This window comes from Stegodyphus dumicola, chromosome 5 (genome assembly GCF_044657685.1).
Source record: "Stegodyphus dumicola isolate Sdum_Otavi_A_Nest chromosome 5, ASM4465768v1".
Classification (NCBI taxonomy): domain Eukaryota; kingdom Metazoa; phylum Arthropoda; class Arachnida; order Araneae; family Eresidae; genus Stegodyphus; species Stegodyphus dumicola.
Window position 1 is genome coordinate 218,910,665 of NC_140772.1, and position 16,985 is coordinate 218,927,649.

The 16,985-nt window shown below is 34.2% G+C and overlaps 1 protein-coding gene across 1 annotated transcript in view; it reads right to left on the reverse strand.

Annotated features, from left to right (window-relative positions):
• LOC118184671 (uncharacterized) overlaps positions 1-16,985 on the reverse strand; it is a 249,226-nt gene that overhangs the window by 87,608 nt on the left and 144,633 nt on the right. The window contains exon 2 of the mRNA XM_035354375.2: positions 5,699-6,589. Coding sequence (XP_035210266.1) covers positions 5,699-6,551 — 853 coding nt within the window. The 5' untranslated portion in view covers positions 6,552-6,589. The remainder of the gene's footprint in view (positions 1-5,698; positions 6,590-16,985) is intronic.

The window sequence follows — 16,985 nt, forward strand, 5'->3', positions numbered from 1 at the left end:
ATCCAATGTTAAAGTTATGATTCAACTGCCAACTATGACTAGCTGTTAAAAACCTGTTAACTTCGGCTTTTCAGATTTACGATTCGTATTCGTAAATCTATTCGTAAAACGCGAAACGTTAATACCCTATTAGTTTGGCCGATGTATCCCAAACCACACTGAAAAACAATGCTATAAATTCCTCAAAAATAAAAACTCAAAATGGAATCTATAAGAACTGAGCCATGCATTTTATTGATAGGCGCAAAAATGACTAGAAAATTTGAATTTCTTGGGAATCCGTGCAATTTTGGGTACTGTCCTGTTATCAGGAACGGACCCAGAAACGTACTATGTATGGATAAATGGATGTGTTCCTGAATGCATGTATACATGTAAGCACGAATGCATGTGTGTGTATACATATATGCACATGCATACATATACAAATATATGCACATGCATACATCCAGACGCTCATACATTTCTGAATCCGGTTTCGATAACAGAACAGTACCCAATTCTGTAACTGACAGAAGGATGAAATGGGGACGCCTCAAGGTTATTAATGGCCAAACTGAAAGACAAAATGAGTTAAAAATTTAACTTCTGAGAATCCATGCAAATTTTCTATGTGACAGAAGGATGAAATGGAAGCACGACAAAGTTATTAACCCAAATCGATAAAGTCTTGCGTAAAATATATCCCAAACGCTGTTGCTTTGCTATTTTTAAATTTATGCATATTTAATAGATCCAGAAATGTTTCACGCAGTGAATGTGGGATGAAGCCCACCCGTCTGGTTGCAGGCCTCATGGTTGCAGGAACTTCTCCCCTCAAACCACAAACGACGGCAACCAGCGGCCCAGCCGTGTCCGGGAATAAGAAGTTATACAGATATTAAATATCAATCGCGCTGTGAATGGTATAGAAATTAAGGGTATAGCTGAGCATTTTGTAATAATTGTTGACTTTTTATTTTATAAAAACAGTTTATGAAAATTTTGATCATCCCATCTCCAATTTCAGCTCATATGAGGTAGGGAAGAAAACAATAGAGAAAGTGAGCGAAGTTATATTCTTCCCAAATTTGCAGCAAACTGCACACCAGTATGGCCAACCTGTATCACATGCCAGAAGTGTAAATTCGTAAATTTCGTTCCGGCTGCAATCCGGAAGCAAACGGGAAAAGAATGGTGAAAACCGTTGACGATCCATTGCTTCTCCCACACAGAATCAACACGCTTAGGCTGTAGCAGTAAGGAATATATATGGTAAAAGACATTACCTCGGAAGTCGGAGTACGAAAGGTTAGTCCAAAAGTAGCCGCTTTAAAGGAGCGTGGTTTTAGAGCAACTATACGAATCATCGTTAGAGCGAGTGTAGCAGGAGCCAAATTTAGCATCTAACAGGATTTCAGGACTGGTGTCATCAAATATTGATAGCATGAAAAAAGCACGAAAAGCAATGGACTAAGAAAAATAAGAACTAAGTATACTTTTCTTAATATTTCAGGCTGATGCATAAATTAAGGCGAAGCAAAACACATATTTTGTAGAACATCAATTGAAATAACAGAGTTAGTAGTTGGCTTTAAAGAAAGCTGCGCAAGTAGTTGAGACTTTAAAAGAGGTCATGTGTGAATGGTGAGGTATAATAAACTTTCAAGACTTTTTTTTTTTTTAATTCTATGTCCGTTTGTTTGATGATTTAGTATTCTGGTGGTGAAAATTCACCTAAAATACCATAAGCCTTATTGCTACTGGATTGACCTACAAAAGTTATTTGGAGCCCACACAATGTGTTACAAGATCTCTAAGGTTAAAAAAAAATGAAGAAAACAGTAAAGAATTGCTAATTCTTAAACGTGTAACTACCATGTATGACAGAAACTTGTAGCAAGAAGTTTAAGTAATATGTTAATTAGTGAAATAAACATTTGTCTTTTCAAACAAAAAATTATTTTACATTAATAACTAGGAAGGATATTGTATTGTGTATTTGTAAAGTTAACTTGTAGTTAAACAGTTGACAACTTTTAATTAATTATAACAGTAACTTTAAAAATTATCCCTATATTTATTAATTTCATTACTTGAGTAACATTTTAATTTGTATTCCGGCAACCTAGTACCCTTACTGACCATGGTTGTTGTTAGTTGCAAGTTTTTAGTTTGGATGCCACTCAATTTTTAAATGTATAAATCTACAGTGTTCTATGTCTATGACACAAATGCTGTTGCCTAATTTATCAGAACAAAAAGAGGTTTCTCTTGAAGTATCCTTCCTATAATGAAATACAGTTATATTCATTAATGACTCCTTTAAATATTTCTCACGGCATTTCTTAAAGAGGTCTTTTACACTAAATCCTTGGGAGGACATAAGCTTCTGTAACCCGATTAGTATCTAGGTTTCTAGCTTTAATGTAATCCCCAAAAGTTGGCAATGTGCTACTGCTGATAAAAACCGAAAATTGCCTTTTTATTCCTACTTCGGCTGCTACTCTATGCTAATGGATATTGTTCCACGGCATATTAAATACATACGTTTTTAATTCTGGTAGTTTTCCTTATGGGGCATTTTAGTAGTTTCCATACATGTTTATCCATAAATCATCGAAAAACTCCTGACACCGGATTTTATTTTACTGCCTTGTGTTCTACGTGCAAAATAGCTGCAGTACCTTCAAATATAAAGATAAAAATGTCAAATTTAACTGTCTTCAAACTTCACCATGGAATGTGTTCTTCACAATTTCGCAAAATATACTCACAGTTAGTACGCAGTATATTTTTTATTTGTTGTTGCTGTTATTGTTGACTAATGCTCCCTTGTCTCACCTATAGTCAACAACCCACGCCCACGAAATTCCTCGTGGCAAGGAGCGTAAGTTTTACGCCTGCCGTTGGCAACAGCCTTGAGCACCTTACAGGCGACAATGTGACTTAGCTCAGCTCCGTCCCTAATTTTGATGCAGAGCGCCTGAGGAGATAGGTCCCAGGTGCTTCCACCACCTCTATCCCTACCAGCAACCTCTCGAGAGGACTTTCGTCTCGACGCATATTTAGAATGCCCCTATGCCGCACGGACATAATACATTTACAAATAGTCATGCTTTCTCCGGAATTCAAGCCCGGACCCTTCGTCACGACATTCAGCAACTCTAAACTCTTTACCGGTTGTGTGGCTTTATATTTGTATTTTCGTGAAATCCTTTTTATAAAGAAAATATCACTTATATTTTTACCTTGTTAAAGACTCTTTTAGAGAGATAAAGAATTTCAAAAGATCTCTTACACTACAAATTAAGAAAGGTAACTATCAAATACCAATGTTTATGGAGCATGAATTTATTTAAATGTGGTTTATTATTATCATTAAAATGTCATAGTGACATAAAGTGCTGTTTATGGGTTCTGATGAAGAGGAATGATACACTCGTGGACTATTTAAGAAATATACTGAATATATGCATAACCTTGGCCTCTACATATTTATCTCCAACGTTTAGGGCTCCATAAAGTGCCACCAATTGATGTTTGAACTATACACTAATTTCTGGAAATCTAATAAACTGGTATAACTTACGCTAAATGCGTGTTTCTATTTAAAAGTACCTAAAATATAAATATAAACAGAAGGTATAGTACAAATGGGAAAATGAATCATAATTAGCTCATTGAACTGCATTAGATGGCCTAAGTTAATGGCACTTCATATTCTGTAAGTATTTTGTTGCATTTATTATCATTCAGAATTTAGGCTTTTAGTTATCTATGGCATTTTTCAAATTTAGCAGTATTGAGAAATATATCTTTTTAATCAAATATTGCTTTAAATCCTCTTTTATTAAGATGATAACTTACTTAAAGTACACAAAATTCAATTCAACAGCAATATCGCAAAATATTTAAAAACAGTATATCTTTAGTATTTCCGATAGACAGTCTCGTGTGCTGGGATAATTTTTTTTTTTTTTTTTTTTTTTTTTTTTTTTCGTACAGTGTTGCTATTGCTCGCTTTGAAACAGTTGAGTTTGTTAATCAAAAATTCCTTAACGTTTTACCAAACATGATACAGATAATGAAACAAATTCCAGAATTTAAATTCGGGCTTCCAGGTGCCCGTTTTCGGGTGGAGGACTACGCTATTTAAAATTTGATGGCTCTAGGTACCGTTAGTTTCCCCAATGCGAGAAATATACATTCATGCATGCAGATTCTACATTATTTAGTTTCTTCAAATATAATGCAGAGCGATAATATATGGTGGCAACAATATGAAAAGTGATTCAGCGTTTTTAGTGATTCAACGCAAAATGCCGTTTCGAGAATAATAGCCCTTCTGGGCTAGTATATTCGATGTATGTCACTAGTAATAATTAATAAATTTAACTAATAATGTAAGCATTTCAAGTGAAACATTAAAATTATTTCCTATATAACATGCTTCAGTATTTATGTTGGGAGAAGTAATATGTTTTATGTGGTATTTTATACTGTTCTTAATTTAAGATCATCCATTATTTAGTTTAGTTCATGAATAAATTAAAGCAGAAAAAGCTTTATTGTTTTTTACGTACAAGAGTAAATAAGATAATATATTACATCTAATAACATCCTAAGAATGGAAATTAACAATTTTCGGATACTCTTATTTAGATCATGCAATCTCGGGAACCTTTGAGGACAGTTCTCCATCCAATCCAACCATTTATGGGGCCGAATTTCAAAGGTCGATAGCTAAGTTGCTTTCCCACCGAACAACTAAGGGATGATGTATTTCACTTTCATTATTAATACTACACTGGGAATTATTAATACTACACTGGGAATTATTAATACTACACTATACATTATTAATACTACACTTTTATTATTAATACTACACTGTATTTACACTGGGAGCCAACTGAACTGACTACTTACGGTACCAAAATGACTGGTAAAATCATGTGAAAATAAAACAAATACACATATAAATGAAAACACAGCTGCTAAAATCTAATAATATAAATACTAGAACCAATGAGTACATACATGCTAAAATTCATAAAAATTTAATTATACTGGTCATTCTTTAAAATCAAAGTCTACGTGACCTACAATAAATTTAATTTCTCTCTTTAAAGAGGGACAGATATCAAATGATCATGTTTCCAAACCATACTTCTGATTAGAAACCACACAGTTAACACATTTCCTATCTTTATCTTTATTCTTACAAATAGTCGCAAGAAGATTCCCAGCCCATTCAGCACAATGGACTTGATCTTATGAAAATCTTTTTTGCTTGTAATTTTGTGTTAGATGTGCTTACTTATTTTTAATTTAGTATTTTTGTTTGTTGTTTGCGGGCGGCTGGGTTGCTGGCTTCCCTCGTTTGTGGAGAGACGAGGCACCTTCTTTTGAGCTATGGGGACACTCATGTCCAGGTGGGCTGAAGAGAGCCTCCAATTCTTACACATTTTTACCAAAATGACTGGAGAGGGCCTTCGGATACGCTTTAGTATTGTTGCAATACTATCACCTCTTAAGTTACACGTGGTTTGTTTCTCTTTCAGAAAAATAAAAGCGGGCGATGTTATTATTACTTCTTCATGAGTTATTTAAAATTCTTATTTGTAAGTACTTATTCGAACATACTATATGATAAAACACTGCATAATGAAAATCAAATTCGCAAATTAATATTAGAGAAAGAATTCTAGCTTACCTTCAATTCCTTCAAAAGCGTTAGGATGAATGAAATGAATGTGGTTGTTTTCCAGATCCAAAGAGTTCAGCGTCTTTAAATTTTTAAAAGCTCTTTCAGGAAGCTCTTTCAGTTGGTTGTCAGAAAGCTCCAACGCATCTATGTTTTCTCCCATCCCTTCAAACTCGTCTGCTATGATAGCTGTTATATTATTGTTATGCAGTTGAAGCTTCTGCAGCACAGTCAAATTTTTAAGAGGCCTAGAAGGCACTGAAGACAGGTGATTGTCACCAAAGTTTATGTGCGTTAAATTACCTCCTGTACCCTCGAAGGCTAAATTGTCAATAAATTTTATTTTATTGCCGAATAGATTTAGCCTTACGAGGGAAATTAGTCCTCGAAAAGCCTCAGCGTGCAAGATCTCAATTTTATTATAGTTAAGATTCAATGATGCTAAATTGGAAAGATTTTCCAATGCTGTTGTTGGAACACGATCTAAGCTGTTCTGTGCGAGATCCAAAGTTTCAAGGTACTCCGCTATTCCCGAGAAAGCTTCATCGTCAATTGAAGATAGACTGGAATTATGAACAATAAAGTGAGTCACATGCATGTCTCCCAGAATATCGCGAGGAATGTTATTTAATTTCAAGTTGCGTAACTTCAGATACCAGACATTCTCTTTGGTGCCCGTCACTGCTTTTATAGATTGACGTAGATCATCCAGTCCAGCCCTATCACAACTGAGATCCAGGCCACGTGTTTTTATTACGCAGGAGCATGTTTTAGAAGGTGGTAATAACGGGCAACTTATAGCTTCTGTTCTTACTGCATATGTCATCAAAAGCACTAGCTGCCAAACGTGAAGGCGATGCATAATTACTCTTTATCATTTACTGAATCATGGCTCAGAATCTGCAAAGAAAAGAAAGAATATGTTAGAGTGTGCTCTGGCATTCTTCATAGATACATTTTACTTTGCGTTTTGTATTAAATCATAACATGTTCATGCATTTATTGAAATCAAATAAATTTCTAGCTAGGTTTTTAAGAATTCATGAACAGTTAACGAATTTTATTAAGCATAAATTAATTTATTACAATATGAACTCATGCAATTTTTGGTAATGATTTGCATTTAATTAAGTGGGAAGATACTCAGAATTAGCTCCTCCATGGATACGATACGAGAACCCTGTGGTTGCTCCAATCAGATATTTCTGCAGAAAATATTACAGCAATACAGAAAAATGTTGACAAGCTTCCGTCTTGTTACTCTAGAAGTTTATGAGGCTGCATATGCATATTGTCAAGCTGTAGTGATTACGTGAATTCGGCATGAAAATGCCAATGTTTATTCCCTATTTTTCACCGCTGTAGCGTTCTATAAATTACTTTCTTTGTGCTGATTTTTTAAAAATTAAGATTTTAGTTTTATTATCGGGAATATTTCATATGTCAGAAAAAATACATCGGATCTAAGTATTTTAACTTTGTCAAATCACCCTAAAAACGTCAATTTATTTTACGAATAACATTTAATTAGACAAATTAATTTTTGTATTTGTTTCCGTGTAGCCGCCCAGAGGGTGCAGAGGATAGGGGAGTCTACTGCGATACCGAAAGGCCGAAGTTTGAATCCCTGAGAAGGCATAACTCAAATTGTTCATCCCTTCAAGGGAAGTAACGGTGCCCCACCTATTAGCTGCTTCCATAACTGCTGGCCACCAACTTCTGGCCTTAGTAGTGGCCAAACCTAAGTCGGCTCAGTGGCCGCAAATGGGGAAAAATTAGTGTTCGTTTCCGCAAATACTGGCATGAAGTCGATTTCTCTTCTTCGATCGAACGGAAATATTTGAAAATTCATATTTATATATTATTGAAACATTTTCACCTCCCTTCATTGTGTAATTCGAAGCAAATTTGTCTAGCAATCGGGAAGTCCTGATTTCGAATCCGAGAAAGAACACTGTCGAATTCTCTTGTTTTCTGCTCCGATAAATACCTAATTGTTCTACAAAGGATATGTCTTATTAAATTTTCCTTTATAATAGTATTTAAGTATGATTATTTAAATTAGGAAAAGTATATACTATCTAAATACCTATCTACAATTTTTGAAGCCAGGCAAGTACTGATTGAAAAATTTAAAAAACTAATCTACCGTCTAATTTACTGTAATTCTTTTCTATTTGATCCATCATTGGTAGAAACAGACATTTCTGCAAGAATGTAGTGCTACAGCGATAAATCTGTTGGGCTCTTACTGTTTATATGTTGATCTAATAATATGAAAACAAGCAGCATTTTGTCTGACTCTACAACTAACACACATATTTTTATGAATAATTCATCATAAAACATTATTTTCGTTTCTTCTATTTTCCATATAGGGAAATAAATATTTAAGAACGTTTTGCTTTACTTTTAACAACACATCCATTGGAAAAAACCAGCTGCGCCCACATTGTTATGGTTCTTATCCAATGCTCGTATTACACATAACTTTGATTCTGTCAACGCTCCTAATCATTGTGTTTGATTTTTCAGCGTACACAAATCTGGCTTTTGACAAGATAGAAACCAGCTATTAAACTATCACTAATTATGAAGAAATGTAACGTATTTTCTCCCTCTTTTACGCATGCCTCCGTGGTGTAATTGGAATCACTGGTGGTCGATAATTCGTCACCATCAGGATTTGGCGATTGGGTCCTATCATCCCTAGTCGCCCTTCAAAACGGCAAGTATTTCTTCCTCCTTTTCCGCATACCCTCGTAGAAAAATATGTAATCATCTTGTAAAAGGCATGTTTTGATCTAAAAAATGTTTATTCTTGCAAAAGCTGTATGTGGCGCTGATGTATTTTCTCAATAACGCCACCTGTACAACATCCTCAATACGCTGCTAGTGACTTTCGTTATCGAGACACTGTTCTGTACTGCTGTAAATGCATCATGTTGGAGATAAATGAATTCGAATGTAGATACATTTTTGGGGCTCGTATGGTGGTGCTTCCGTAACCAAGGTAGCAGAAGTGTTTGGCATTTCAAGTGACAATAGTATCTAAGATTTTTAACTCATACAGGAAAACTCGCATCAGTTAAATCACAGCATGAACAAAAATGAGTGTTGAGTGACCAGAACAGACGAACATTGAAGAGGATTGTGACAAAAAGTAAGAGGACTACAGCCGGAAAAAAACTGCTGAAATGAATGCCGCACTCGCAAACTCTGTCAGCAGTAAAACGATACGAAGGTAGCTCCAAGAGCAGAGTATTTTGGAGCGAGCTGCAATTCGAAAGACATTCATCAGTGCCTGTAAGACTCAAAATGGCTTTTAGAGAAAAAGGTGGTGCCGAAATCACAAAACCTGGACAGGGGAGGACTGTCATGTGGTCAGTTTCAGTTGCTTCCTATTGTTGCCGACTTCTGGGCGAGAGAGTTTACATATGGCGAACGCCGTCGCAAGCATATGATAGAGACTGTTTGCTGCCGAAAGTGAAACATTGTTGGGCTTCGGTCATGATTTGGTCGCCATATCGTGGTATTCAATGTGATCCATCTTTACTGTGCAAGATCAAATTACTGCCAAAGATTATATGACCATTTTGGGATAGCACGTCAATCCCATGGTACAAATTTTGTTCCCAAATCGTGATGCCGTATGATCGTGATTCCAAGACAATAAAGCTCCTGTTCACCCAGCTCACATCGTTCAGAACTGGTTTCTGAGAATGAGAGTGAGCTTTATATTTACCATGGCAACAGTTATTAGATATCAACGTTATTGAGAATTTATATAGGCTATTTTGGAGAGAAATCCGCTTGAGCGCTATCCACCGCCATCATCGTTAGTTGAACTTGCCAAAGTTTTGCAGGAAGAATGGTACAGGATTCCCTTGCAAAGCATAAAATACCTCTATTTAATCATTCCTAGAAAACTTTAAGCTGTTTTGAATGCCAGCCGTTTACCTACACCGTATTAGTGAGAGCAATGTGTTTTTATTTTGGAGTTTCTACATTTTTGTCTAATGCCTGTATTTTCTTTTTTGTTGGGAGAGAAAATTAGATATAAATTTTCTTTGGGCTTTGCTGCTATATTAGTACTAATGAGGGAAGCAGTGTTCTATGAGAATTCGAGAAATTCAGGAAAAAATGTTAGCTGTTATAAATTCAATCCTAGGATAATGAGAGATCTGATAAGTACAATACGATTACTATCATTGTTTGTCCAAAGTTACAATAAAATACTAGTAGTACTGAACGATTAATCAGTATTCAAATACGGTTTGTCGATGGCAAAATTTCCCAAAACTTCTGCGAGTATCCAATGGAAATTATTTCGTCTATCTCAAAGTGCTAGTTTAATCTTTTAAGTTATACAATGAATAAACGGAAACTGGAAGACAATTTATTTTAGTTTAAGAAGTGGAATCAAAATTTCAAATCTTAAAAAAAAATTAACATTAATTTTAATTATTTCTAAGAGAGATATACAATAATGAATTAATTACTTCCTTTTTAAAAATATTGCTCGTCATTGCTAGAAAGGAGATTAAATAAAAAAAAGGAATTACAAGCCTTTGATATTTTATCGACGTAATTACTTCCACAACATTTGTGAATAACAAACTAATAAAAAAAACTAATACCATTGCGACAAGAGCAAGGGGGGGAATATATAATATTCTAGATCACGCATCTCGGGAAAAAAGTGAGCGAGGGAACACAAAAAAAAGCTTTAAATATGCAGAGACCTTCAGAGATGAATAAGAAATAATGCATAAAAAATACCTCCACATAGCGGATTATGCAATGGAACGGTTGGATTGCTTTCCCACGAGTCGAAGAACGAACCACGTTGAGCAGTCCGCACAAGAATGCGTTTAGGAAGACCTATTTTTATAATCCTCGTCTTTGGTGAGTTTCTTTACCAACACAGAGTCGGGAAAAATGTTTACGTTTGCAAATAAATTTGTGAGCTTCATCGTGCCTTGGTCTTGCTTTGTTTAGAGTACAGGGAAACAGAGCTATTTAGTCACTCTATTTACATAGGCAGCCTATAGTATGTTTGATGGAAATTTGGAACGTGTATTGAAAACGTTGCTTTCGAATTTCCTATATGTGTTTTACGAATAAGACGTTTGTTACTTGTTTCAAACCCTTCTTGAATGTAGGTCTTTTTAAACGTAGATCCTAGTGGAGAAAATTTGAAAAAAGCTATATGTATATAACGATTAAGTTCTCTCTGAAAAATTCCTTGTTTAATTTATTTAGAGAAATATTTTTGAAATTCATAAACACTTTTTACTCACTCTTAAATGGCTATAGTAATAAAAAATTAAAATATATTTGATTTCGCTCTTGTTAAGTACATAACACAGATTTATCTATACGGCTGTTTGGCAATAAAAAATGAAGTCCCATAGGTTGGTTTAGGTTTTTTTTAGATTATAACTAAGCATACCAGGGCTATTTACGTATGTGGAGAGATGCCTTCATAGAGGACTTTCGAAGTAAAATTGAGTCGTATCCACGTAACATAATGGAAAATCCCCGCATCCAGTCAGCTCTTTCTTCTAGAATAGAACCTATGTCGAACTACTGGTGTTCGACTAACTACTGGTGTTAAATTTACCGCTCAGCTACTGGTGAGCGAAACATCATGAAAAACGATTAAAGAACTTCGAACTTGGGAAAGATAAATTTGTTTCTAGTTCATGTAAACAAGTTTATGTATTTATTTCAGCATAGTTACATTCTATGTAGTTTATGTAACTATATCAACACAGTTACATTCTATGTAGTTTAAGCAACTATTTCAGCATAGTTCAACTAGTTAGGAAGGAAGACAAGTGACCTTTTCGTCCTTCCTAACTAGTCGTGTAACGCTTCCTCGTTTTGTGATCCAGCCGTTTGTTCTGCTAGCCCTCCTGAGGCAGCGCTGTTGCAGTAGTGGATAGCTTCTGCAAAGAAGATTTAATGCTGTGAGGCTAACAACTTAAAAGCCAAGGGCAGCAGTCCTCTTCTGCAGAGTACAACAATAACAACAACTATTTCAACGTAACATTTTTCATAAAAGATGCGAATAACAGGCACTACAAATGCACGCCCCTGTACTTGATGCTAATGTTGATATAGTTTTCTGGGCAAATTATTTTTATATTCCACTAACAGATACATTTTACGTTACATGCAGTCTCATCTTGTCAAGCCTTTGCTCAAAATCAAAATCGTCATCAAAATCTTTGCTCAGACTAGAAAAAGATAAAGCAAATTTAAATTACGGGTAAGCGGATCAAATTTGGTCGAAGTACTTCAACTCATGCCTGTGTAGAACGGCATATTCTCACTCTCAGACTTAAATTGAGTTTGTTCAAAAAGAAAGTCTGTGATAGTTTGCAATCTTCCAGTCGAGATTTAGACCTTCACTCTGTCTGCTATACGAATTTCAATATAATTGACTGTGTCTTTTTGGACCACAAGACCACAATTTTTGGAATCTTCAGCTTATAAGGCTGGATGTAAATTTTATTCCGCCAAGAGCAGTCTTTTATTTTCTGTATACGTTCTGTGCCAGAAATTGTCAATGAATATATTTTGTTTAGATTTATTTTAGCAGCTGTAGAGGTTTTTTGTATGATATTTACGTTCTGTGCCACAAGTTATCAATGAATATATTTTGTGTAGATTTATTATAGAAGCTATAAAGTTTCACTTTTTAGACAATGAATAACTCTACCCCACAGCTATGGGCTGTCCTCTTTGATAGCGTGGTTAGTTACACTGGCTGCCATATCATTGGCCCTCGGCTCGAATCTAGAAGATTTGGCTATCTGTAAGCATGTAATGTCTTTCTGAATGGGAACACTTAAAATACACAATGAACTGAAAGTTCTGTATAGAGGTTTGACGGTAGAGGATCAGAGGTGAGAGACCTTGAATCCGTTCCACCGAGGATTCTCTTTCCATTCTGGGGCAGAGCTGGGCAACGTCACTCTATCACCTGTCAGGTCACCGTGATCCATGCCAAATATAGATTTAATCCTATCCACAAATATAGATTTAATCCTATTCATGGAATTTTTCTGATGTTACTGTCAAACAAGCAAGAAAAGTCATAACAACTCGTACGTGGGATTTCTGTCATTTCTAGTTTCGTAATCAGTTTATAAAACTGATTTCTACATTATTCCATTAATAACAAATTTTAAGTGGCATTTCTCCCCAATCATATTTTTTTCACGAATTATTCATTTAAGATCTTCACCGCAGCTTCTCTTCAATTTTATAAGATATGAGTTTTGTGTTGAAGAATTTCGTTTGGAACTAAATTTGTATAGCGTTTTCAGACCTTATATAAACCATAATTTTTAGTCTGATTGCTAATACAAAAGCAAATCTGTATTATTCATTTGTGTTGATAGCGATCATCCTCTCGAAGAAGGCTAGAAGTTTATTATACTAATGTTAGCCTGAAAATTATTATGTTAATATTTTTATCATTATTGAAATCACCAGTTAACATAAATGCATAAATATAGTTACATACTAAATCTCTTCAATTATTTTACGTTTTCAAGAAAGAAACACATCTGCTAACAGGAAATTTTAGCGGCAAGAAAATCTTTGTAGCCCTTTGTTCCAGAATCTACATTTAGCAATACTTCATATGAGAGCTAAGCTTATCTAAACAAACATTGCTAAATCTTTCTGTCCAATGACTAATATAATATTTTTCATTATAATGAATATTTTGCCATTCAAATAATCCGTCACGAAATTGCTAGTCTATCGTTTTCTTAGAGAAAATAATCTTGGACAAGCAGACGTATTTATCAAAAAATGACAAAAAGTCTGGGAGAGTTGGTATTGGATAAGATTCACACTACATAGTTTTCTTCACATTAATAGACAAGAAGAAAATACTAAGTAAGACAGTGAAAACACAAATGTGTCTTTTATACAATGAATAGATGCTTGGCTAAAATATATGATTTAACTTTTAGAGCCATATACAAAAAAAAAAGAACCTTTAGATTGCCAATACATAAAATTATCAAGAAAGGTCAATTATCGGATTTCCACCTAAATAGAAGAAATGACCTTACCAAAACTGAGCCAAAGGCTTTAGTTGAAAGTTCAAAAATCTAAATTTCAAAGAATACTCAGCGAAGTATAAATTTTGAAAATGTAAATTATACAAACATTCAAAAGAGATTAAGTTTCAATTTCTGGACGATATACGGTTTATTTCGAATTACAGATTTAAAAAAATTTCACATTTGAAATTTCTTTATAATTCTATTTTTGTGAAATAAATGGAAGAATACTTTAGGGGGAACAAGCTTTAAGATAACTAGATAACTGAATGTACAGAAATCCACAAAATAAATCGAAACAGGCCTAAATTACAAGAAAAATTTATTTGTAGTCATTAGTTGTTTTTTTTGGGGGGTGTCATGCAGTAGATATGGAATGTGCTCAATGCATTCTTCGAGACTCGAGCCTGGATCTCTCGAATAAGCATTCAGGATGCTACCGTTACACCTCGAAGGCACGCTGGAAGGAGGAAAAAAATACTTCCCCTTTTAAAAGGCGATTAGGCAGTAGTGGATCCAACTGCCAAATCCTGGTGTGACGAATTATTGCCCACCATCTTATAGTTCGGACGGGACTTTTAGAGTCTTAAAGAAGATTTTGAAGTCAGGAAACTGAAAAAATGCGCAAGTCCCTCGCCGAGACTCAAACGTGGACCTCTCGAATACGCTTTCAGTGTGCTACCGTTACACTACGAAGGCATGCTTTAAGAAGGGAGAAAATAACATATATATTAATTCTACATATGAAGCAATTAATCAATGATAGACTAGTTTTACCTGATTGTTGATGTTTTGAAATAAAATGAGCTTCGTATCTTGAAGTATTCTGAATCTTGTGTTTCAAGTAATTTGTTTTCTCATTTTTCTACTTAATTGTGTTTTATTGCCAACATGTAAGTATGCTTTATGTCAGAATTATGCAATATACAATGCTATTTTTTCTATGCTACATTTTCTCTGTTTCTCTGACTGAATATAACTATTAGTAAAACTTCTAGAATGTTACAAATATTTTCGAAAGAATCATACAACAATATTATTCTAAAAAAGTTAAGTTTTCATCTTTAGAGAAAATTTTCTTTCGAATTTTGTAAGCAAAATTTTGGAAAAGTATTATATTTCGTCTGAGATTTTAACAAGAACTTCAATAAAAACGCTTCAAATCGTTTTAAACTATATAAGCTAATAAATTAACGTTTCTGCGGAATTAAGATAAATATTTTTTGTTAAAATAACAACTACATTTAGGTACTTACATTAAATTCCATTTCAACAAGCCTGGTTCCTCAGTTATTTTTAAAAAGATACATGAGTTTTCTTTTAAATGAAATCTAAGCAAAAATGCTCTATGAAATATTACAAGATAAAAGTGCAGGAAGCTTTCTTTTTAATGTAGTGGTTCAGAACTCTTGCGGTATCGATTTTTTCTTTCCCTGTCGATCTGAAAACGCATCAGCTGTACGGACGGCCTAACGTCTGATTTTACATACAAACCGGATTAGAAATACATTACGGATTCTGGCAAACTTCCCAAAATTTTAAAGGACTCGCCCGTTTCTGGTGAAAATACCTTACCAGAATTTGAATAAAATTGAATTCTGGCATCGAATCGAGCTAGTGGATCTTTCAATATTTTAAATTCTTAGATCATGATGTCTGAAAGCATTCACGAGATTTGAATCTTAGGAGAGAATATTTTTGATTTTCTTCAGAAAATGAAACTACTGAAAAAATATCACATGCAATCTTCCTAAAAAGGTACTCTTTGTATTCCCAACTTTAGAAACGTTCTATATAATATTCTTTGTTACTTTATCCTTGGCTATAACATTTATTTGTATAATATCTATTTGAAAATTTAAAAATATGCATTAACCTAAAGGATAAACAAAATTTTATTTAAATATTTTACAGAATAAGAACATTTTGTTAATTTTATTAAAATATTTTATTACATTACTTATATATGCTATTTTTTCATTAATTTAAATTACTATTTGTAGTTCTTATACAGTGATATTTCTACGAGTATATCAATAGTTTCCCTTTCTCTTAAACTATGAATAGATAATACATGAATAGATAATACAAGCATGTTCAAAACATGCAGCTCTAGATCTGAAAATCATTTGTTAGTTATTATAAAAAATCCTGGCTCACACATTATTGATATAGTATATTCAAACAGCATTATATTATTTCTTCTGGCAAAGAACAACTCAATGAACCCAACAACACGAAACAACAGAACCGCATCTAGTAATATATAGGAAACTAAAGCAAGAACATAATGAACAGAATTCTTATGTAAGGCTTAATGCAAGCCATGAAAGCTTTCCGGAACTTTGAATGATAAGAATGATATATGAATAGATAATACAAACGAACTACCATGAAGACTAATATTTAAAATCCTAGAAAGTATATGGCGGCATTAATGGTCAAATTCTGGAACTGGTGAAATGAATACATTTTTTAAGTTCTTTGCGAAATACACATAAAGCACGTGTTCTTTTGCGTTAACGTAGAATTAAGAACATATAAAACATTTACTAATAAATTTTGCTCATACAAAGACTAAATATAGAATTAATAATTAAAAGCTATAGAGTCACTAGGTTTTTTTTTTTTTTTTTTTTTTTTTTTTTTTTTTTTTGCCAGGAGACATAGAAATTGAACAATGTCCTCCCCGGGGCTCGAACCTCTAGAATACGCGTCGAATATGCTATCGTTACACCACGAAGGCACGCACAAAGGAGGGAGAAAACACCTTACTCTGCCTTTTAAAGAGCGACTGGAGATTAGGGGATCCTATCGCCATTTGGGTCACTTAATTACCGAACGACCGGAGATTAGGGGACCCAAATGGCGTTAACCTAATATTAAGTTATTAAGTTATTTAGACGATGAAACTTTTTTGAATAATATTGTTGTCATTAGGTTATTTTGAGCGCCACTGTAGAATCATTAGGTTATTTTGATGATGGAGACATGAAAAATAAGCAAAACACTCCCCGGGACTCGAACCTGACCTCTCGAATACGTGTTAATGTGCGCTACCGTTACACCACGGAAGCATGCTATAAGGTGGGAGAAAATATCTTATAAAACAAAGTTCCATTTAGGAATGTAGAGTTATTGGTTTCTATTGATGCAGAAACATCGAAAAACGTGCAATGGCTTCGCCAGGATTCGAATTTCAGACC